Raw genomic sequence first — 22,705 nt, forward strand, 5'->3', positions numbered from 1 at the left:
TCTTGTGTGTATTTATCCTGTCCTTAAATCTCCAACCCCCATTAGAAACCCTAAAAATTACATAATCATCCTATAGGCTGTATAGCTTTCTGTCTGCATAAGTCTTGTTCTTTTCCTACATCAGTGCCTTCGTTTAGTTCTTTGCTAAATTTCAGGTCCATGTGCTTTTGCATCAGTAAAGCTCCCATTGGCTAAAGAGAAGATCTAAGTGAATTTTCTTCAAATATGAACCAGTTCTCCCAACTCTGACCTCAATACTCAACATGCATTATTTTGTTTTGATGATTTTTATTTTATATTAATTTATCATGTCAATTTACTATACTAACATTTATTGATTATATTAACAATATTGTATAATGATTAATAAAATAATATAATAATTCATTTTGAGAATTATATATTAGTCTGTCAACATGCATTTATTAATCTCCTACTATGTGCCTGAGGTAATTTCTTCCACTAGATCATAAATTCCCAGGAAAAGAGGACCTTAAGCCATCACCCAGGACTGTGCTCTCTTCACATAATTTCTACTTTTGTTCAATCATTTCAGTTGTGTCTGTCTGTGACCCCATTTGGGGTTTTCTTGACACAGATACTTGAGTGGTTTGTCATTTCCTTTTCCAGCTCATTTTTTTACAGATGAGGAAATTGAGGCAAACAAGGTTAAGTGACTTGTCACTTGTAACACAGCAAGGAAGTGTCTGAGGCCAGATTTGAGCTGATGAAAATGAGTCTTCCTGATTCCAAGCCAAGTGCTACGTCCACTACTCCACCTAGCTGCAAGCTACTTAATAAATTATCTATTGAATCAAACTGAACGGATACATTTAGCATCTGTCCCTACTTTAATGACATGCATAGGCAAGCAGCATTGGGGCTGAACCAGAGTGTTGCTTCAGCCATCTGGATCCCTTTGACCCTAGAGCTTCACCTCTTCCTGTTGGTTTTGTCTCTTTTCCTTTAGCTCTTGGCCATCTCTGGGTTTCTGTCCACCTGCTTCATAAGATGTGCCCTTTTGGCTACTGTCTGACTCCTTACCTTCTGACCTGCTGTGGGTCCTGACCCCTTGCCTCTTTCTACTTCCCTTGATTCTGGCTTAGCTACCAAATTACCCAGATGTACTTGCCAGGAGCTGACTGATCCTCTACCCTGCCCCCTTCTTATCAGGCTACTGATGGGCCATTTTCAAATCCAGACTCATTGGGACTGCAGACAAGCCCTGGAGTAGAGGGAGTGGGGGAGGGGAATGGCTTCTGTGACCAAGCGTCTTTGACTTGGACATGTGCCCCTCCTGCTGACTGCTGCCCTGTTCCTTCCCTTCCTATTGATATCCAGGTCCCTGACTTTCTGTCTTGTCTTGTCCTCTTTGGCTGCCATATCTTTCTGATTCTCTGACACAGATCTACTAGTACAGAATTTGCTAGTTTACTCTATGCACAGGTGGTGGGGGATGACCTCAGAAGCCCAAGTTCAAATCCTGGCTGTAAGACGTACTTGTTGTGTGACTTGGGTAAGTCACTCCTCTCTGAACCTCAGTTTCTTCATATTTGCAGCAAGGATGTTGCTTGTATGATGAGTGCCCATCTCGAAGGGCTGTGAGGAGTGTGCATTGTAACTTAGAGTTCTGTAGTGGGAAATTACTGTCACTCCTGATTCTGGAGCCACTCTGACTCCAAAACGTGGGCATTTTTGCTCCATGGCAGGACTTTGACATGCATTGACTCATCTAAACCTGGTACCCTTCCCAACTCCTCTCAATTCCAATGTTTTCTATCTTTTAATAACTTCCAAATTATCCTGTATGTACAACAACAAAATAGCGTTTTTGCATATATCTGTTTGTGTGTTGTTTCTCCCATTTGAAGGTAAGCTCCTTGAGGGCAGGGACTATCTTCTCCCTCTATTTTGTATCCCCATCACTTAACTCAGTGCCTGGCACATAGTATGTACTTAATAAATATTGATTGACTGAATGAATGAATCCTTCTGTGAGGAGACTGCTTTTCTGTGTTCCTTGAAATCAATCAATGAAGGAGCATTTATTAAGCATTTACTCTATGTCTGGAACCTGAGACTCTCCTCTCCTCATTGTGATTCTCTCCCTGGATGCACCATTTTGGGGAGGCCTTCAGCCATGCTCCAAATGCTGCCTCCTCATATTACAGAGTCTGTATATGGGTCCTCATCTGCCAAGATCAGAATATAAGTTCCCTGAGGGTAAAGACTGTCTTGTTTGTATTTGTATCTCCAGTGCTTAGCATAATACTTGGCACACAGTAAACACTTGACAAATATTTTTTCATCCATTTGTTTGTTTGTTACTACAAACAGGGCAGTATGCTAGCTAATAGGAGAGAGAAAGAATTTAGTCTGTATCTAGTCTCTAACCATAGTGTAGTAGGGGAATTTGAAATATAATGCAAATAACTATCAACTACAATAATTCACAGAGGTGGGACCTGACTCTGTTCTGTCATCAGGAAGGGGAGCTCTCCATTTGGAGAGTACTTATAGACAGACAGATCACGTACTGGTGACATGGTTTTAGACAGTTGTCTCAGGAACTTTGAAGTGAAGTGACAGTGATACACCCAGTTAGTCTGAGTCAGAGGAATACTTAAGCCCAGGTCTTTCTTCCTCCAAGGCCAGCCCTTTTATTCACCATGCTACATTTCCTCTCATGCATCACAGAGGTGAGAACAAAGTTCACTGTGAGGTTCTGGCTGATGGTTTGGTGAAATCAAAAGTTTCATAGAATGAGTGATGGCAACATGGTGGAAAGAATCATGTACTCCATATCAGAAAATCTTGGACTTCGGCTCTGTCATTTATTAGCAAATTGTAATCTCTTTGTGCTTCAGTTTCCTTTTCTGAAAAATGGGAGGAGGGGTGTTGAATGAGTTGAAGGGTTCTTAACCTTTTCTGAGTCATAGATCACTGTGGTAGTCCGGTAAAGTTTAGGGCCCTCTTCTCAGAATGATGTTTTTAAATAATTGAAAGAAATGCTAAACTTCAATTAGAGGTGAGTGAAAATAAAGACTCATTATTTTCTCCAACTAAGTCCTAATTTATAAGGAAATTAGAACTCCTAGAAATCCATCTATGGACACTTGGAGGTCTGTGGACCCCTCAGGAGTCTGTGGGCCCTAGCTTAAAAACCTCTGTATTAGTCTTTCAAGTCCCTTTCAAATCTAATATTCCAGAATTCTATTACCCCATGAGTTGGGCTTTATGGTATGGGTAGAAATTCAGCAGACAACGATAGGAGAAGACATTCTAAATACAGGGGACACTGTGAACAATGTGTCAGGGCAGATAACTGTTGGATTGGTTCAGATAATGCAAGTGTATGAGATCTTGAAAGGTTTTCCCCTCCCCCATCCCTATCATGCCTGCTTACATTTTACCTTTTGTTTTAATTTTATCTTATTCTCCCCTCCTTTCTAGATAGTAAGCAACTCAAGAGGGCAGTGGCAATGCAATACTCATCTCTGTATCTATTCCAGTGCCTCTCACAAAACAGGTACTCCAAAAACGTTACCTGAACTGATCAGAATTAGGCCAGGAGCCAAATTATACCTCTGTAGGAAGCACAGGGCATAAAGCACATTAACCCTAAAGCACTGAGCTTGGAGTCAGGAAGACTTGGGTTCAAATCCTGCCTCAGAGACTTAAATAATAGCTGTGTAATCAGAGGCAAGATATTTAACTTCTCTTTGCCTTAGTTTGAGAGAATTGATTTTAATGGCCTTTGAAGCCCTTTCCAGTTCTAAACCTACGATCTATGATCAAATAGGGTTAGGGTTAGGGTTAGGCTTGGCTAATTCCATCTTAGACCACATTAGTTGAAGTAGGGAGAGAGGATGCTACAATCACACTGTACCCTGGTCAATCCACATTTGGGATATTGTCGAATATTGTGTTTAGTTATGGACTCTACATTTCAGTAAGGGTTTTGACAAGCTGCTACAAGTGCAGAGGAGAGCAACCAGGATGATGAGGAGATGAGAAAGCATGCCATATGAAGATCAAGGATCTGGGGATGTTTAGCCTGGAGAAAAGAAGACTCAAGAGGTGACATGATACATACCTTTGAACAGTTTAAGCACTGTCATGTGGAAAAGAGATTAGACTGGTTCTGTAGGGACCCTGAGGGCATAATGAGACCAAAGGGTAGAAGTGAACAGAAAAGTAGGTTTTAGCTCAAGGTAAGAAAAAACTTCCTAACAATGAGAGCTGTTCACAAGAGAAATAGAGTGTCTCCGGAGCCAATGAATGAACGAATGAATGAAGCATGTATTAAGCACTTACTATGTACACAGCACTGTGCTACACGCTGATGATACAAATTGGGAAGTAAGACAGTCCCTTGCTTTCATGGAATTCACGTTTTAATATGCAAGAAACAAATATGGAAGATTCCAGCAGCAAGATAGATGGAAAAGTCCTATGGTTCTTGGGGTACAGAGGCAAAGGATATGGCAGTGCCACTTCTTTAAAGTAATTCCCTCTGATAAAGTCATTTCATTTTCTGATAGTGAACCATTTTTCAGTGCCAAGGACTTTGGTGATAAGAACTCTCTTTTCTGAGTCTTTAGGAACTGTGGCTGGAGCGCCTATAGGAACACATCTGTACAGTGATTGCTTCCAAGGATGAAGGCTGAGGGCACTGGGTTGTAAGTTTTGCTATTCTTTTTGGGTTCAGGGTTCTGGACTGTCCCATCAGGGTTTGAGGGGAAATGGTGGTCAAGGTGGTAGTGGTGATCTGATGTACTCTATCTCTTATCTCTTCTTTAGGATGCCTAGCTGCTTCCCATAGGCTAGTTTGCCTGCTCTTTGTGTAGCAGCTGGTTGGCAGTTGGTAAGGTTGGCTGCTCCTTCTCTAGTGGAGTTGCTTGACCTATGAAGGTTGGACCAGAAGTAGGACTAGTGGTATGGGAAAGAGTACTGCCATTCCCAAGGATCCTATGACTGTTTTCTTGTTAGTAGCAGTTGGTCAGCAATTGTCACTGGTAATTATAAAGAAGGTGAGCCCCCTCTCCACAATGAGCTAGTTCCCCACAGGCACCTACACCTCCAGAAGAGGCTGGATGAGTAATCATAAGGGTACCGGGTGGTGGTATTCATGTTTTGGGTAGATATTGGACTCAATGACCTCTGAGGTCCACTCCAATTCTTCATTTGTATTATACTTGTGGGACTTTACAGATCATCCATTCCAGTCCTCTCCTTTTTTAGATAAGGAAATTGAGGCCTTCAGGAGGCAGAACTGGCAGAATGGATAGAAGGCTAACCTTGGATAAGGAAAAATTCACCAAAAGTTCCCTACCCTACCTCTCTCTCCCCCCGCCCCCACCCCTCTCTCTCTCTTCTTCTCACTCTCCCTCTCCCTCTCCCTCTCCTTCTCGCTCTCTCCACATACATATGTATATGGCAATAACTCTCTATGTCTATTTCTCTCTTTCTCATATATATGTGTGTGGGTGTATGTGTGTGTATGTATTTATGTTGACAAAGAGAGACATACAGAGAGAGCTACTCCAAATCAGATGTGTGTATATATATACATACCTACATATATACACTTACATATATATATCAATAACTATTCACTTAGCATAGTGAATGTTATATACTTATGTACAGTCATGTATTTATACTTTATCATAGAGAGATATGATATATTTACCATATTATTATATATGATCATATATCTATGTTTTAATGCCTCTCCATATATTTCATATATTTGTGTATATATGGAGAGAGATAGACACACAGGGAGAGTTACTGCTATATAGAATATAATGATTAAATTACTTAATAATTAAGAACTATTTAACAAAAATTAATATATAATATATAGCTACTAAAACTTAAAGCAGCACTAAGATTTTTGGGACACCCTGTGCATAGCCATTCATTTTGCACAGTGAATCATATATATTTATGTGCACGTGTTTGTCTGTGTATGTAGGTTCCTAGCAATGAAAAAATCTTTCAGGCCACTGATCAAGTGACAAGTGTTGATTGAATTCCCACTATGTAAAGAGGCCTGTGCCAGGCACTGTGGGAAACATAAAAAGCCATAAGAACCTCTCCCTGCCCTTTCACAGGTCATGGTTTCTTTGAGGAAATGTGACAGAGACACAAAAGACAGCCAGGTAACAATCCATGGAAGTGTTTGCCTGATAAGGGGAATGGATTGTAGGAAGGAGAAGGCCTTGTGGGTTCATCATTTTTGCATGAGAGGAGAATGGATGACCTGGACACAGGAGGAGTTCCTGGGAAGGTTGCATTGCTTCTGTGAGGATGCCCTGGAATTGAGACATTCAGAGCAATCACCACCACTAGGGACAGATACTGTTTGAGAACGAGGTGGCTCAAGATATGAGGCAGTCTGGCACGTCTTGAATGGATAATTTTCCCCTAACCCCTCTACTTACTGACAGTCCTCCCCACCCCCATTCAGCACAACCATCCATCCCATTTAGGTCCTGCTCACCTCTCTCTGTGGCTCCTCTCTATCCCTGAGTGACTTTTCCTCTGGCTCCCACTCCAACTAGCCAGCAATCACATCTGCCACCACTTCCCATCCTCTCCAGCACACTGACGCTGGCAGAAATAAATATTTATAAGCTCCTACTGACTGGACAAGGCCCTTGGTGAGCAGACTGGCGCAACCTCCTCTGTGAGATCAGAAATCGTTTTATTATTCCTAATAGACGTCCATCTCGTCTCGTCTCAGCAAGCAGAACGCTCATGTGGACTCCAGAACTTTCACTTGCTGCCTGGGTCTTGCAACTGTTCTATTTCTATGCTTTCCTTTTCTACCTGAACAGCATCATCTGTGCTCTGTATTTTGCCCATTTCTCCTTACACGCAGGCTTCAAAATATCTTATTCCTATTGATTCTATCAATCAGAAAGGCACTGCCAGAGGTCAACTCATTCCTGCCCTTGCCTCTAAGCACTGGATCTGATCCATCCTAGTCAGATGAGTACAAGTGGGGATTTCAAATGGTCCTTCTTATGAAAAACCTCCAGACAATCACATACTCATCATTGGGATCCTAACTGCAGTGTCCTACAATCCAACTGTTTGGGCTAAGTTCCCAACTGTGCCATCACCCTTGTGGCTCCCCACCTCCATGGAGGGAGGATGCTGAATATTGACCGTTGATGGGCTAGTGCTATGTATGGCAGCCCCTGGCATACCTTTTTCCTTTGTAACTCTGTTCTCTGTTTCTCATAGGCACTGGAGAAAGAATGCAATTGTACTTTAATCTCTCTCTTTACACTCTTGCCAACTTGCCCGGGCACTCCCTGGATTCTGCCTAATTTTAAGTGAACGTGTCAGTGCAGCTGTGGGAATAGGCTAATTATCTGTTTGTTTACATGTTAATGTTCTGATTTTGAGAGGCAGTTCTCACCAGAAAAGCAGGAGAGTTTTTGTTCCCCACTGTTTGCCATTGGTGAGCAGGTAGGGCAGTGTGGAACAAAAAGAAATCCTCTGCTCACAACAATCTACCATGCTACCTGGCACTGGAAATGTGTGAACATAGGCTGTGGGCATTACTGTAGAAAGGATACCTGCATCAGGCAGAGGGTTGGATTAGATGACCTCTAAAGTCTCTTCTATCCCTAAGATTCCTGGATGTTCTCTGCAATGCTCTATGTAATTCCACAGCTGCCCTGCCTACGGTCTGTATGTGTACACAGACACTTGGAACTACAAAGAAGCAGGGATCATAGGGTTCATCACTGTCTCTAAATCATACAGGCTAATGAAGAAGCTTTTCCATTCTCAGACTTCCAGCAAAGAAATCTACCCAGAAGTCCTTCCTAGATTCTAAACCAGACTCTGCTTATGGCAAAGCAATTTAAGTATGAATTGTTCTTCTAAGTGTTAAGCTATAGAATTAGCAAATTGTTTGACTCAGAGTGAAACCTTGGTTATGGATTCTAAGACTGCTCCTTGACTTACTTCTGGCTTTCTAAGAGACTTCCCATGTGACCTCAGGATTAACCATTCTGAGTCTCAGCTTCCTCACCTATAAAATGAAGTTGTTGGGCTAGATTCAATTCAAGAAACCATTAGACTGGGAGCCCCTTAAGGGTAAGGACTGTTTTTGTCTTTCTCTCTGTCCCTCAAACTAAACAATACGTAGGCAATAGGGAAAAAGAATGACAAGACCTCCTTCTTAACCTTTTTGATGTCATGGACCCCTCTGGCAGCTTGGTGAACTTTATGGATCCCTTCTCAGAATAATGGTTTTAAATGTGTAAAATAAAATACATAGGATTATGAAAGAAATAGTTTACAAAATATTAAGAACACAAATTTGAAGACCCTGCACTTTGCTTTAGATGATCTCAAAGCTACCTTTTAGCTCAAAGATTTTATTATTCTAAGTCATTTCCACCTATTGCATCTTAGTTCTCTACATTGAAATTGACCTAGAAAGTTGAAAATTCATTCATCATTTCATTCAACAAACATTTGTCAAAGTTCTTCTCTGTGGAGAGCACTATGCTAAGTGCTAAGAGAATACAAAGTTAGATTAAGCATGCTCCTTGCCTTTGTGGAGCTAACTGTCTAGTAGGTGTATGGGACACATATGCAAATAGCTACAAGAAACATTATTACATAAAAAGTGAATTTAAAAGAGGCACAAAATACAGGACTATGTAGGGACTGAGAGGAAGGGTTGTTACTGATTTGGGGGACTAGAGAAAGCTTCCCCGAAAAGAATGCCAAAAACCAACAGCAAAAAGATCTACTCATAACTTTGAAAAACTAGAAAATATCATCCATGGCTCGTGACATTTACCTGGACACACTAGATTCCCTTCCCAGATTTATATTTGAATATAAAGGTTAAAAATGATTGGATTTGGGGATCCCAATAGAACAGAGCATTTATTTCATTATTCATAACAACTTCATAGCTCTCTCAGACTTCCAGAGAATGCATATTCTACCAAGAATATAATGTAATATTCATTCTTAATTCTACTGAATTACAATTCAGTAATTTGGTCAGGAAGTTCTTCCTAGAGTCTAACCAAAACCCTTCCAATGGTTATTTAAGGATCCATTGGATTTTGATCTCACTAGATCTACATTTCCCAAAATATTAGAACTCAGTGACTTTCTTGGGCTCCTTACTTTTATTCCCCCTACTACCTAGTTCCTGAGTCATAGTCAGTCACAGTCCACCAACGCTAATGAATAGTACTCTTAATGAAGAAGGGATGGAGTGTGAAAATGTCTTACCAGATTAGTGAAGATGTATGTGTAATAGGCTGATACCATCCCCAGTTCAGCTGCCTGAAAAAAGGAAGAAGAAGAGAGATTTAGAGTCGGGGAAACCCACTAGAGAGTGACTGTACCTGCAATGTCTAAATCCTCACCACTCTCTCTGAGAGGTCTACTTTCTTCAGCACCTTGGAGAGTGGAAAATCTTGACTCTGCTCCAGCCCTTGCCTATGGCCAAGGGAATGGAGAGGAGAACATAGCCCTCCAGGGCACTTTTTTTCTCTTCTCTTCTCTCTTTTCTGATCTTTTTGTCCCTGATCAACCTTTCCTGTCAAGGTACCTGGATATGAGGCTGACAGGTGCTATAGAAACAGACAAGTAGATTAGATAAATAATGAGTCCCTTTCTCCCCAGTGCCCATGCCTCTTCCTTACTGCATAGAAGGCTCTTACCATGTATCTGTCACCCCAAGGCCACTGAGAGACTGCTGAAGCCATTGTTCTTACAGTGTATGCTTACAGAGAAAATATGTTTTTCTACCAGGAAAAGACACAGGGAGAAAAAAAGATTCACTTGAAAAAAAAGATAGAAGCACAAGAAATAAAAATTAAATAGTAGAAAGAGGGTCAGAAGCCAGGACACTTGTGTTCTAGTGTCAGCTCTGCCACTAATTAGTTGGGACCTTAGACAAACCACTTCCCCTCCATGTGCCTCAATTTCCTCATTCATAAGGTTCTCACCTTACAAATAGACTAGATTGAATTAGATGACTTTAAGTGGCTAAAACAATTCTAAAACTCGTGATCCTTAGACTTGGGTTCTTGTGATTCCTCTTTGATGAAGCTTTTTATAGAGAGGTGGTAATGTTGCCAGCCACTACCCCAGGAAGGCATGAGCCCAGGATTGGCTAGAGAATGGAGAGCATAGCCCAAATGGTTGAAACCTATTATGTGAAATCTACCATTTTAAAGACAAAAGACAGGAAATCCCAAGTTTTTGAAGACTGGAATTCTGAGTAAACAAGAACTTTGTAGCTGAAACAGCTGCTCAATGAGGTAAAGGATTACTCTGCAAATCCTTTTGAATTCAAGAGGCAGCAATTGGTCTGCCAAGCCCCAAACAATCACAGGGGCATGGGCATTATGGAACCAGGAGCCCAACAGCCTCTCTGTCCCTAGATCACCCTGCCTAAGACAGATCTGTCCCTGATCCATTTTATACTGGAAAGAATTTGGGATTCAGAATCATAGGACCTCAGTTTGAATTCCAGGTCAAGCTACTTGCTACCTGTTTGACCTTGTTTCAGTGCTATCCACCTTTCTGAGCTTTCATTTTTTCTTATCTATAAAATGAGGGAGGAGACTCAATGATCTTTCAGGTACCACTCTTGTTGGTATTCCAGCAAAAGAGCTTTGGGTCACTGTGTTCTGCACTGCCCCCTGCAAGCACCTTGATGGAGTGGTGATGTTAGTATCTGGTTATCAGCAATTGAAGCCTTGTGGAAAGGGAAAAGGAAGGAGAGCCTTGAAGCCTTTCTGTGATGAGAGTCCCACATGCTTGCTCCTAATGAGAACCTTTACAAGGCATTCAGCCTGCCTGAAGGACATACTACCAGCAGCCCGAAGGGACCCCTGTCCCTGCTCAATCCCAATTTAGCCACAAGGTTTCTTAACAATGACTGCCACAGATTGTGTTTCCCCACATGCTGTATTCCCTCAGTAGAATGTAGGGGCAGCTATGTGGGGCAGTAGATGGAGTGCTGGGCTTGGCATCAGGAAGACTCAGCTTTCTGAGTTCAAATATAGCCTCAGACACTTACTAGCTATGTGACCTTGGGCAAGTCATCTGTAAAATAAGTTGGGGATGGCAAACCATACCAGTATTTCGAGAAAACCCCAAATGGGGTCACAACATAGTGACAATAAAAAAATATAAGCCCTTTGAGGAAGTAGATACCTCCCCCTTATTTTAGAGAACAGAGGAACTAATAGCTTCCTTGGATGATATTTGAACCTAGGTTTTTCTGACTCCAAGTCCCTATTTTCCCTTGTATGTCCAGTGTTGAGCCTAGTGCCTTGTATGTAACAGATGTCAGTTGGATTGGATCAGCCTAGTTCTAGAAATCATGACTATTCAAGAATGAGACTGGCTATAGATTTCCTCCTCAGGGAAAACAGCCAGTCTACCAATGGGCACTGAATGAAAACTCTGCTAGGACTGGTAGGGAGACCTACAGAGCATGCCAGCATAAGAGGACTAGACTTAAGCAACTGAGACAAGGGTGGGTTCCAGGCTTCAGATTCCACTCTAGCTTTTGCCCCCATTATGCATTCTGTGCAGGGTCCCCCTCCAGCTAGGTTCCACCTGTGAATCTCCTTTAGCCTTGATGTTTTACTGGTCATGACTAGTGAAGGCCCTGGAGATGAGAGAGAAAGGAGGAAAAAAAATGCCTACATTTATGGGTGTGTGTGTGTGTGTGTGTGTGTGTGTGTGTGTGTGTATGTGTGTGTGTGTGCAGACATGCACATGTGTACGACTTGGAAAAGCATGGCTTTGGAGCAGAGGAAAATTACTATAGCAACGGGCTGAAGGGCTAGCCCTTGGTAAGGAGAAAACTCCTTCAAATCTCTTATTAACTCCAAGACAAAAAAAATGTGGGCGATGGGTGGGGGAGGGGAGACTAGAAAGGGGAGACAATAACCTCAGCATCTGCCTGGCTTCTCCTCTCCATCAAAAAGTAAATAGGAATCAAGTCTCCGGGCCAAAATAGTAAGGTGCACTTAAATGTGAAACTAAAATGGCATTAGGATGGGCCAGCGAGCTGTGGAAAGACTTGGCCATAGCATCAGCCCTCTCTAGCATGTATCTCTTTTTTCACCTAACCTAGTGCCACTAGCATCTTGCTTGTGATCTAGGAAGGCTCCAAAGAGAACTGTCTTCCCTGCTCCCAAGTCTTTTTTCAACTGTACAACCAAATACATCCCATTCAATACTGTCCTTCCCTTGGGTTCTCACCCTTCCTTTCCTGTTAGATGGACCATAAATCTATGACCTATGTGGCAGCTAGGTGTTACAGAGCACTGGGCTTGGAATCAGGAAGATTCATCTATATGAGTTCAAATCTAGCCTCAGACACTTACTAACTGTGGGACCCTGGGCAAGTCACTTAGCCCTGTTTGCCTCAGTTTCTTCATCTGTAAAATGAGCTGAAGAAGGAACTTTGCCAGTAACTTTGCCAAGAAAAGCCCAAATGAGGTCACAAAGAGTTAGACATGACTGAACAACAACAGATCTATGACCTTATGATTGATTCTAGGGCTCCCTAGGTCAGAGGGCCAAAAGATAACTCTTTTCTGCTTTTTTATTCATAATTGCTTCAACATCTACTATGCCTTTGACTTAAGAATGGCAAACTTGGAATCTTTTCTACAGGTTGTTGCAAAAATCTGACCTTTGTCTTTTGGTCCTGTGTGCTGCCCAGAGTGAGCAGCTAAGTGGCACAGTAGATACAGCATCAGGGCTGGAGACAAGAAAACTCTTCCTGAGTCAAATCTGGTCTCAGACACTTACTAGCTGTCTAGTAGCAAGTCACTTAACTCTGTTTGCCTCAGTTTTGTCTTCTGTGAGATGAACTGAAGAAGGAAATGGCAAACCACCCCAGTGTCTTTGCCAAGAAAATCCCAAAAGAGGTCATGAAGAGTTGGACACAAATGAAAATGATTAAACATGTGAACATGCCCAGAGTGGACTCTGGCTCTGGTCATAGCTATAAGGCAATAGAGAGGGAAAGGTTTGTTTTCTGAACAGGCAATGGTTAGACAAGAGTTGTCTCCAAAGTCTCTTCCAATTCTGGGATTCTGAGTGACTCTGGGAACATGCTCCAGTGTACCTCACAGATGATTCACTTTTTTCTGCCTATAAACTGTCACACAAGCCATGCTTCTTTTTTATTCCTCTTTATTTTCTCTACTAAACTGTGTCTCTACTGTACCTCCCCTCCCAACATACATACTCTCTCTCTCTCTCTCTCTCTCTCTCTGTCTCTCTCTCTTAAAAGTCTAAGTCAAGATTACACTTCTCCTTAAGAAGTCTTAACTGACCCTTCACACACATTTGATGGTCCTGAGTAGCCATTCACTTGGGTTTTGTCCAGACTGTAACTGGTATAACTATAACTAGATTTGGAATGGAAGGATCTGGGTTCAAACCGTAGCTCCGTCACTTACTGTTTATGTGACAGAGTAAGTCATTTTAACCTTCTTGGGCCTCAGTTTCTTTATCTGTAAAAGGAAGCTCCCTTCCAACTCTAAATCCTAATGCTATGATCTTTTAGACCAGGAAACATGCTTTTGCCTTCCTCAATACTTTTTTTATTTTTAGTTAGGAAACTTGAGTTCAAATCCAACTCTGCTACTTGCTAACTTTGTGACTTTGGACATGTCTTAGCCTCAATTTTTCAGTTTCTAAGTAAAATGGGTCTATAATAATACTTACACTTTCTATCTGGAAAGCATTTTGTAAACTATAAAACATCACCTAAATGAAAAATCATAATTATTATACAGCTAGCACTCAGAATAAGAGCAGGAAAGGAGGAAAGCAGCAGGATGATGGGGATTTGATCTATATATCACTTGGAGGCAGCTATGAGAGTAAATGCTGATGAGAAAAAGACCTGCCTCTTAGACTCTATGTGCTTATTTCACAGTTCCAGCTCCCTACCTTCAGGAGGATGGTGTGGGACATGGAGGCATTGGCATGGATGATGATGGTGGCTGTCTTGTCATCGCGGATCTCCTTGAGGAGTGGGGTAGGATCCCGGCTGTCATCCAGCATCCTGACGGAGAGTGTGTCCTTGGAGATAAGGAATTGTCTGAGCAGCTTTTCCAGGTTTAAAAGGCCTGGGAGAGAAGAGAGCAGAGACCCTCTGAGGACCTACAGGACTGACTCAGGAGCCTGTGCAACAGAGAGAAAATCTGAGGCTATGAGCCCAAAGTCTTTCACTAGACTTTACTATGTCACCTTAAGTAACATCTATACTTTCCGAAAAGATTGCTCTCCGTCTTAATCCTACCCACCATGGATGGGATGTGGTTAAAGGGGAAAATGGAGTTTCTTTAGGTTACCCTGACCATCACACTTCTTGCTCCCATTCTCCCACCCACACTTCCATCAGTTCTCTCCTTCCAAGAAGATAGGCATCAGGGACCCAAGAAACTGGCTAATTCCCACCAGGCCAAGTGTCTGTCAAAATCTTTGAGTTGTTGCATGAAGACCAAGTGTGTTCATAGTTATTAAATACACAAGTTTTGATCTGTGCTCCAGCAGAAAACCAATTTGGGATTTAGAAAAAAAAAAGTGTCCTCAGGTTAAGGGCCCTCTGATGCTCCTGGTCACCCAGATACTAGGATCAAGTGAGTCCAGGCTCTTTCTCCTGAATGTGACAGCTGAGTGTAAATGAATGTGTGTGTGTGTGTGTGTGTGTGTGTGTGTGTGTGTGTGCATGTGTGGTGGAGATCTTCAGTGTAGCGAGTACCCTAGATTCTTTTGGAAAAAGAATTAGAGGCATTGAATTGCCTATAGAAACCAAGAGAATGATGGATAATTTTTTTTCAACTGGCCCCCATGACTTGAAAGACTGTATGGTATAGAATAAAGCACACTAGATTTAGAATCAGAGGACAAGTCTAGGCTCTGCTTATGACTAGTTATATGTCCTTGAGCAAAACACTCACTCCTTAGGCCCCATTTAGAAGTAAGCTAATGAAACTAAATAGTTTTTAGGTCTCTACTCTTCAGAGAAACCAGGGCCATGTGCGCACTTACACACACACACACACACACACACACACACACACACACACACAGACTGGGAAGGAGACTTTAAGGCATTCTATGAGTCTCCCCCACCCCGTCCAAGTCCAAATATGCTAAGGGAATCTACAGGCTCATGAATGGCAGGGTCAAGTAGAGCTATCATAAACATATATGATCATAGTTGGAAGGGATCTTAGGGGGTCATCTAGCCCAACTCTCTCATTTGGCAGTAGAGGAGTCTGAGGTTTAAAGTGGTTAAATGCCTTTCCCAATGTCACACACAGAGCAAGTAATAGAAGCAAGATTGGAACTTAATTGATTCTATTCCAAGTTTTTTGTTGTTTAGTCATTTTTCAGTTGTGTCTAACTCTTCATGACCCCACCTGAAGTTTTCTTTGCAAAGATACTGGAGTTTGCCATTTCCTTCTCCAGCTTATTTTACAGATGAGGAAACTGAGGCAAACAGGGTTAAATGACTTATTCAGAGTCACAGAGCTAGTAAGTGTTTGAATCCAGATTTGAACTCAGCTCTTCCTTACTCTAGGCCCAGGACTCTATCCATGGTGCCACCTACCTGCCCCATATTCCAAGGTGGCTTGCTCTATAACATTCCTAAAAAAGGAAAGACCTACAGCTATGAGCTGATGATAGCCCCAGTCACCTAAAGCACCCTGACTGGTTATTCCTAAGAATATGCTGTCACTCTTGCTTCTAGCTTGGCTCTTAGGGACAGGAGCACAGCAGAGATATCTCTGATTCCCAGAGGTTCAGATGTCCAGGAGGCTGAACTCTATGATTTACCCATTCCCAATGCCAAGGGTCAAGAGAACACCACAACTGCAAACATTACAAGACACTAGGGGAAGAGACTCCCTGCCTAGAGTGGAGAGCATATGTCCTTGAGAAGACTGGCATTTTCTTCACTTTCCAATGAGGAAGAAGAGGCAGAAGAATGCTGAACCCAATGATTTAGGCACACAGTGCCAAGCCTCCTCCAGAAAGCTTGTCCTCTCCCATGTGGCCACCATAAAGTGCTAAGTCTTGTTTCCATAACCCCAGAAGCTGGGGAAAGGAAAGAATGTATTTAGCAAGAGAAACAGGAGGCCCCTCAATAGGGTCATGTTATTTTAACAATTACTTCCAAGGCAATCCAGATATATGTAGTACAAAGGTCTTGGTCTTTCTCCCCTTCTTCAAGAGAAACCTACCGAAGCGTTTCAGATGGCGAGAGAGAGAGAGAGAGAGAGAGAGAGAGAGAGAGAGAGAGAGAGAGAGAGAGAGAGAGAGAGAGAGAGACAGAGAGAGAGAGAGAGACAGAGAGAGAGAGAGAGAGAAAGAGAGAGAAAGAGAGAGGGAGGGAGGGAGGAGAGGGGAAGAAGAGGGAAGGAACCTAAAACCCCACCTGAGTTCTCTTGTATATCAAGTCTCTAAAGACAGTAACAATGATACTTGTGGTACTTTTCACCAGGAAGGCTAAAAGCTCATTTTGGAGTGAAAGGAGACAACATTATCTGGTGTAAGATAATGCAAGAATCTGGAAAACAGGTTTGAATCATGTACCATATTGCTGCGTGGCCTAAGGCAAATTAGTTTCCCTCTCTGGGCCTTGCCCCATCCATAGACTGTAAAGAATATCCAGGAATAAGGTGAAGAATAAAAAGCCATCTGGATCCTTATGTAGATTTAGACAATGACTTAATTGCTTAGTATATGCTTACTCTGCAATGAATAAAATGAATTATGCAAAAAAAAAGCCATCTGGTTAGTCATCTGATCCTTGTACACAGAAAGTGTTCTATAATGATAGGACCCACCTCCAACAACAGGACCCACTGGAAGAAAGAGCTGCTAGCTCTTAAGCATCCTCATGCAAACAGTTGCTGCCCAGCCTGGCTGCTTTCTAAGAAAGCAATGGCGATTTCCATTAACTTTCCAACTTTAACTCACATTACTCTCTTCCACATATGCCGCATTCCAACCAAAGTGTACAAAGAGACGAGACGATCTCTGCTTTTTCCTATTTCCTTTCTCTTGCTCATACCATTTCCCTTGCCTGCAATGTCCTTTCCAAGCTTTGTGGGTTGGATTCAATTCGTATTCCCTCCTTCAGGGTTCAGCACAACTGCTACCTCTTCCATGAAGCCTTCCCAGGTTCCTCAGATCTCATAGTGCACTTTGCGCCTCTCTTATACAGTTACCGGGTATCTGCTTTACATGTCTTTGTTATGCCTTGAGGTACCTCTATGTGTACATATTGTCTCCCTGTTAAACTGTAAGCTCCTTGAAGGCAGGGATTATTTCAGTCATGTCTTTGAATCCCCAGTTGCTAGAGCCATGTTTAGCACTGCAGGTGTTTAATAAATGTTTGCTTGCTTACCATATATTATTTTGTATAACAGTTCATTGTATTTGCTGTATCATCCTACTAGACAGTAAACTCCAGGAGACCAGGACCTACGTCTTGTTTAAATTATGTCTTCTCACAGAACTATGTGCACGATAGCCTCTCTTAAGACAGGTGACCAGTTGAATTGAATCATATCTCATCAGTGGGTGAGCTGAGATGTTTTCTGAGGGAAACTGGATGTTGAAGGCAAATCCCAGTGATCCCAGAGTGATGGCTCAGAAAATGTTTCCAGTCTGGCTAGGAATGAGGCCAAATCCCCAGGGATTCTCCAGAAAAGCAACAAAATTCAGCAGAATGAGATAAGGAAGCTTGAAGAATGACAGCTGGATTATGTCTGATATGAGAAAGTCCTAGACAACACAGCCCAGGGACATTTTATCCCTGGGAAAGAGTATACCCAGAATGCCACGTAAGCTACCCAGGAAGGTCATCTTCCATGTCTTTCTAGCATCTTCCTTGCCCCATTGCCCAGGCCTCAGAGGCCATGAGAAGGAGCTGGGTCAGGGATACTGCAGGAGGGATTAGAGTTTGTATCTGGAACTATCCACTCAAAACAGGCAGCCCCACTGAGGGTGTTCAAAGAAGTAGCAATGGAAAGGCATGGGAGAGAAGGCATGATCTAGATGGGGAGTCAGGATACCTAAGTTATAGTCCCTGGACTTGCTACAAATTACCTGTGAGACCTGGGGCTTAACCTCCCTCTGGGTTGTGGTTATCACATCCGTAAAATAAAGCTCAAGAATTTATTAAATAGCTGCTATGTGCTAGACACTGCAGCTAATTACTGGAGAAACAGAAGCAAAAACGGCTTCTGCCCTTAAGGAACTCACATTCTGGGGCTGGGGAGGAGGAAGGAGTTGGACACAGATAAGTGAATGCAAAATATTGATAAAGTAAACATCTCCCATTAGAGTATAAGCTCTTTGAGAGCAGGACTATTTCATGAATGTCTTTGTATCTCTACTTCCTAGCACCATGGCTAGTACCATGCTAGAACTATAACAGCGCAGCCTGGTGACACAGTAGGGAGTGTCAGGCCTGGAGTCAGGAAGACTCATCTTCCCAAGAACAAATCTGGCCTCAGACACTTACTTGCTGTGTGGTCCTGGATAAGTCATTTAACTCTGTTTGCCTCAGTTTCCTCATCTGTAAAACGAATTGCAGAAGGATATGGCAAAGCACTCCAGTATCTCTGCCAAGAAAACCCCAAATGGGGTCATAAAGAATTGAGCAGGACTGAAAAATGAATTAGCAACAATACAAGAATCATAGGAAATGTTTAACAAATGCTTCCTTGATCAATGATCATGTATTATTTTGTGTAATGGTTCATTGGAAGGGGCACTAACAACTAGGGGGATCTGGAAAGGCCTCAGGTAAGAAGCAAGTCTTGAGCTACACCTTGAAGGGGACTTAGGGATTCTAAGAGGTTAGAGGTGGGGAGGGAAGCCCTGGAGGACAGACTGTACAAAGGCACAGATATGGGAGATTAGATGGAATATCATATATTAGAGGGAATAATATAAAATCAGATTGGAATGATAGATTAATGCTAGGTTGTAAAGGGCTTTAAACGCCAAATGAAAGCATTTGAATTTTATCCTAGAGGCAATAAAGAAATAACAAGGCAGTCATCCAAACTTCTTGAATAAGGGAATATGTAATAAGGGAGTAGCAACTCTTGGTTAGACTTGTACTTAAGTAATATCAGCTTGCCAAATGTGTGGTGGACATGATTACTATCTCCCTCCACATCCCCCAATATACTCCCCTCCTCCAGACTACCTTTCCCTCTGCATGTCTACCTGCCCAACTTTCAAGGCCTACTTCTTCGAGGAAGTCTTCTCAGATGATAGGACCAAAGATTTAACATTTGGAAAGAACCTTGTGGATCATCTAGTTGTTCTACCCCAAACTAACATTTTCAGAAGAGGAAAATGAATTTTAAGGTCATCCAGGAAATGGAGACAGAATATGAACCCAGCTTCCCTGATGCTAAAGCCGCTAGTGCATACTGGTTTCTGCACTCACATTTAAATCATACAAAGAAACCTTTGTCTGTACTCCAGTGCAGTGGTATTATTCTCACCAGATTTAGAGTCAAAGAACCTAGGTTTGAGTCCCAATTCTGATTCTTATGAATTATGGAACTTTAGAGAAGTCCGAATCTCTCTGAGGTTCAAGTTCTTATCTAAATAAATAGAGGTAATTATATGTCCCTAGGTAACTCTTAGAGTTGCTGACTCTGAAGTCCAGATATTGTTAAGGTAGCATAGGGACAACAATCCCCAACCAGATTAGTGTTTCCCCTCCTTGTTGTTCATGTTAGATTGATACACTATAAAAAACCTTACCCCCTTTGAAAGCTCTCCCTGACCCCATGAGAAAGCTGGTAGTAAGTACTATGGGGGGAGAAGATGTCATGTCTACACTGAATTCACTTACATGAAGAGAATTGTGGGTCCCCATTCCAAGCAAGAATCAAAGGATAGAGAGATAGACCTAGAGAGTCAGGGGGATCTGAGTTCAAATCTTACCTCAGACACTTACTAGTTGTGTGACCCTAGGCAAGTTACTTAACCTCTATCTGCCTCCACTTCTTCATCTATAAAACTAGGGTCATAATAGTAGCTACCTCACAAAGTGAGGCATGAGAATCAACTATGAATGTTTGAAAAGCACTTTGCACAGTGCCTGGCACACAGTAGGGGTTTAATCAATACTTATTCTCTTCCCCCTTATGCTTGCATTTTCTCCCTCTGCTTACACTGGAAACTCCATGAATGCAGGGATTCTTATCTAAATTTTATATCTCCCTAGAGCCTAGCATGATGTTCTGCTCATGGTAGACATTTATTCTAGGCTCATAAATTTAGAACTGGAAGGAATCTTAGAAGTCCTCCAATCTAACCTTTGCGTGCTCTCTCTCTCTCTCTCTCTCTCTCTCTCTCTTTCTCTCTCTCTCTCTCTCTCTCTCTCTCTTTTAGGAAATTGGGACACTGAGAATTAATAACTTTCCTCTGGTCACACAGCTAGTAAACATCAGAGATAAAATCCAAACTCAGGTCTTTCTGTCTTCAAGCCCAGCCTACTACCCACTATATCCCACTGCCTTGCAATTAATATATGTGTGTTAAACTGTAACCCTTACAGTAAATGTAATTTACTATATTATATTGATTTATTCTTCTCTGATTTTTCCCTGTGCATTGGTCTTGTCACTCCAGCTAGACTATAGGCTCCTTAAAGAAAGAGGCCATACTTCATAATGCTCTGTTATCTTTATAGAACCTAACACAGTAGGCACATGATTTCATGAACTGATTTGAAGTTGAATTGAGTTTAATTCAGTAGAATTAGATTCAACTAGTAAATCACAGTAATAGAGGGAGTGGGAATGGGAAAGGATACAACTGGCCCAGGTCCACATAGAACTATGACATTCCTTTGGAAGCAACAATAGCCCCAGAGAATTGGTAAGAGGCTGCCTCTTACTCAGGACATCAGAAGAAGGCTGATTTCATGTCATGTCATCTTAGAAGTTTTCATTAGTTCTATTATTACTTGTTGGAATTTCTTATTTGCTTTTTGGTGGTTTAGAGACCAGTGAAGAGACCAGGAGTTGTTGGTGCTTAAGGCATCAAAAGCAGCAACTTCTCCTCTCTTCTGCCTTGTTGCCTCCCTCCTTCCCCCACTTCCCCACCAATCACAGACAGCCTAGTTCCACTTCCAGAGTCTAATCCTTGCTTCATTCCTTCCCAGTCCTGGGTGTTGGGTGAGTCTAGCAGAGTAGTTCAGGATGCATCAGGAGTGATCCATTTGTGAAAGACTCAGCAGGCTACTTATTCTGGGGAGCAGGAGACAAGTTGTCTCTTAGGAACTGGAGAGGAACAGAAGAGTCCTAGTGATAAGTTCAGTTATTGAAGTAGGCAAAATAATGTATTACTTAGGGGGAAAGATTTCCAAGGACCAGAAACTACTCTTCCCCTGCCATATTCCAAACTCTATCCTCTTCCACCTTATGCAGAAGCTAATACTGAAAATTGTGCCTTATTTCTTTAGCTGATGCCTTTGAGTCCTGCTAAAATACAAATAATTCTGGGAAGGATGTCACATTAAACCTCATCAGTTACTTAGACCTCAGTATGAATGAATTTCAAATTGTTTCTTGAGACAGCAATTGTTCATAGGTAGAAAGACTAAGAGTTGACTGCTGGAGATTAGAAAGGAAAGCGTCTTTCTTTTAAAAGGAAAGTACATAACTGGCATGAGGAGGAGGGCTTACATAGAACAATTCAAGGCAAGAAAGACTTTAAAGCACCTACTACGTATGAGCCACTGTACTTGGTGCTGGAGATATAAAGATTTAAAAAAAAGACAAAGTGTCTGACTTCAAGCAACTACTGCAGTGCGGTGGGGAGTGGAACATGTCCATGGATAAGTATAATGCAAGTAGAGATAATGGGGACAATGGATATATCAAACTCTGTGCTCCAGGAAAATTTAAGGACGAAAAGTTTCACTTAGAATCAACTTTTGCCATTTTCTCCTCCAAACTTACCATGGAATACAATCACTTCATTATTTTCTCAAGGCTTACTCCAAGTAGGGGCATGAGCTCCATTTACAGTGATTATGGGCAGCAAAATTAGATCATCTCCTACTCAACTAACTTTGCTACAAGCCTGACACTTTCTATGATAGCATGGAAGGGCAGGGAGCACAAGTGTCCGGTCCTCTTATTCATGGTACAAATTACATTCCTGGACCTCATTTCTTCCCTTGGTAAAATGAAGAAAAATGAGAGCTGTTACCCATCCTTAGTGGTGGCAGTAACTGCAGGCTGAGAGGGTGAATGGAGGGTACATGGAGAGGATGAATGAGACACTTCTGGGAAAAGAATCACAAAGATACAGAGCAAGATCTTGAAGGCACCTCAGAAGTAATTAAGGGCTGGGAACTACTTGAAATCAAATATATCATTTCTCCTGAAGAGTACAATCAGTACCTGCTTTGAGAGTGAGATGAGCAGGAAAATGATGACCTCAGACTGACATGTAAATGCAGCCCACTGGCTTTCAATATCTATCTCTGATGGCAAGAGATCATAGTTTCCTTCCACAGGACTGGAAACCTGCTCCTCTCCACCTCATGCAGGCACCCACTCCCTTCTGCTCCCCTCTTATCTCCAAACACACTTCTTCCCCATATCCT

General features: G+C 42.1%; 1 protein-coding gene across 4 annotated transcripts in view; it reads right to left on the minus strand.

The window, feature by feature from the left end:
• GRIK4 (glutamate ionotropic receptor kainate type subunit 4) overlaps positions 1 to 22,705 on the minus strand; it is a 697,562-nt gene that overhangs the window by 239,198 nt on the left and 435,659 nt on the right. For all 4 annotated transcript variants that reach the window (XM_072612931.1, XM_072612929.1, XM_072612930.1 and 1 more), the window contains 2 exons: positions 13,990 to 14,168; positions 9,286 to 9,339 (listed from right to left, as the gene is read on the minus strand). In XM_072612931.1, the coding sequence (XP_072469032.1) occupies positions 9,286 to 9,339; positions 13,990 to 14,168 (233 nt within the window). The remainder of the gene's footprint in view (positions 1 to 9,285; positions 9,340 to 13,989; positions 14,169 to 22,705) is intronic.

The sequence above is a fragment of the Notamacropus eugenii genome, chromosome 5 (genome assembly GCF_028372415.1).
Source record: "Notamacropus eugenii isolate mMacEug1 chromosome 5, mMacEug1.pri_v2, whole genome shotgun sequence".
In the NCBI taxonomy this organism is placed as follows: domain Eukaryota; kingdom Metazoa; phylum Chordata; class Mammalia; order Diprotodontia; family Macropodidae; genus Notamacropus; species Notamacropus eugenii.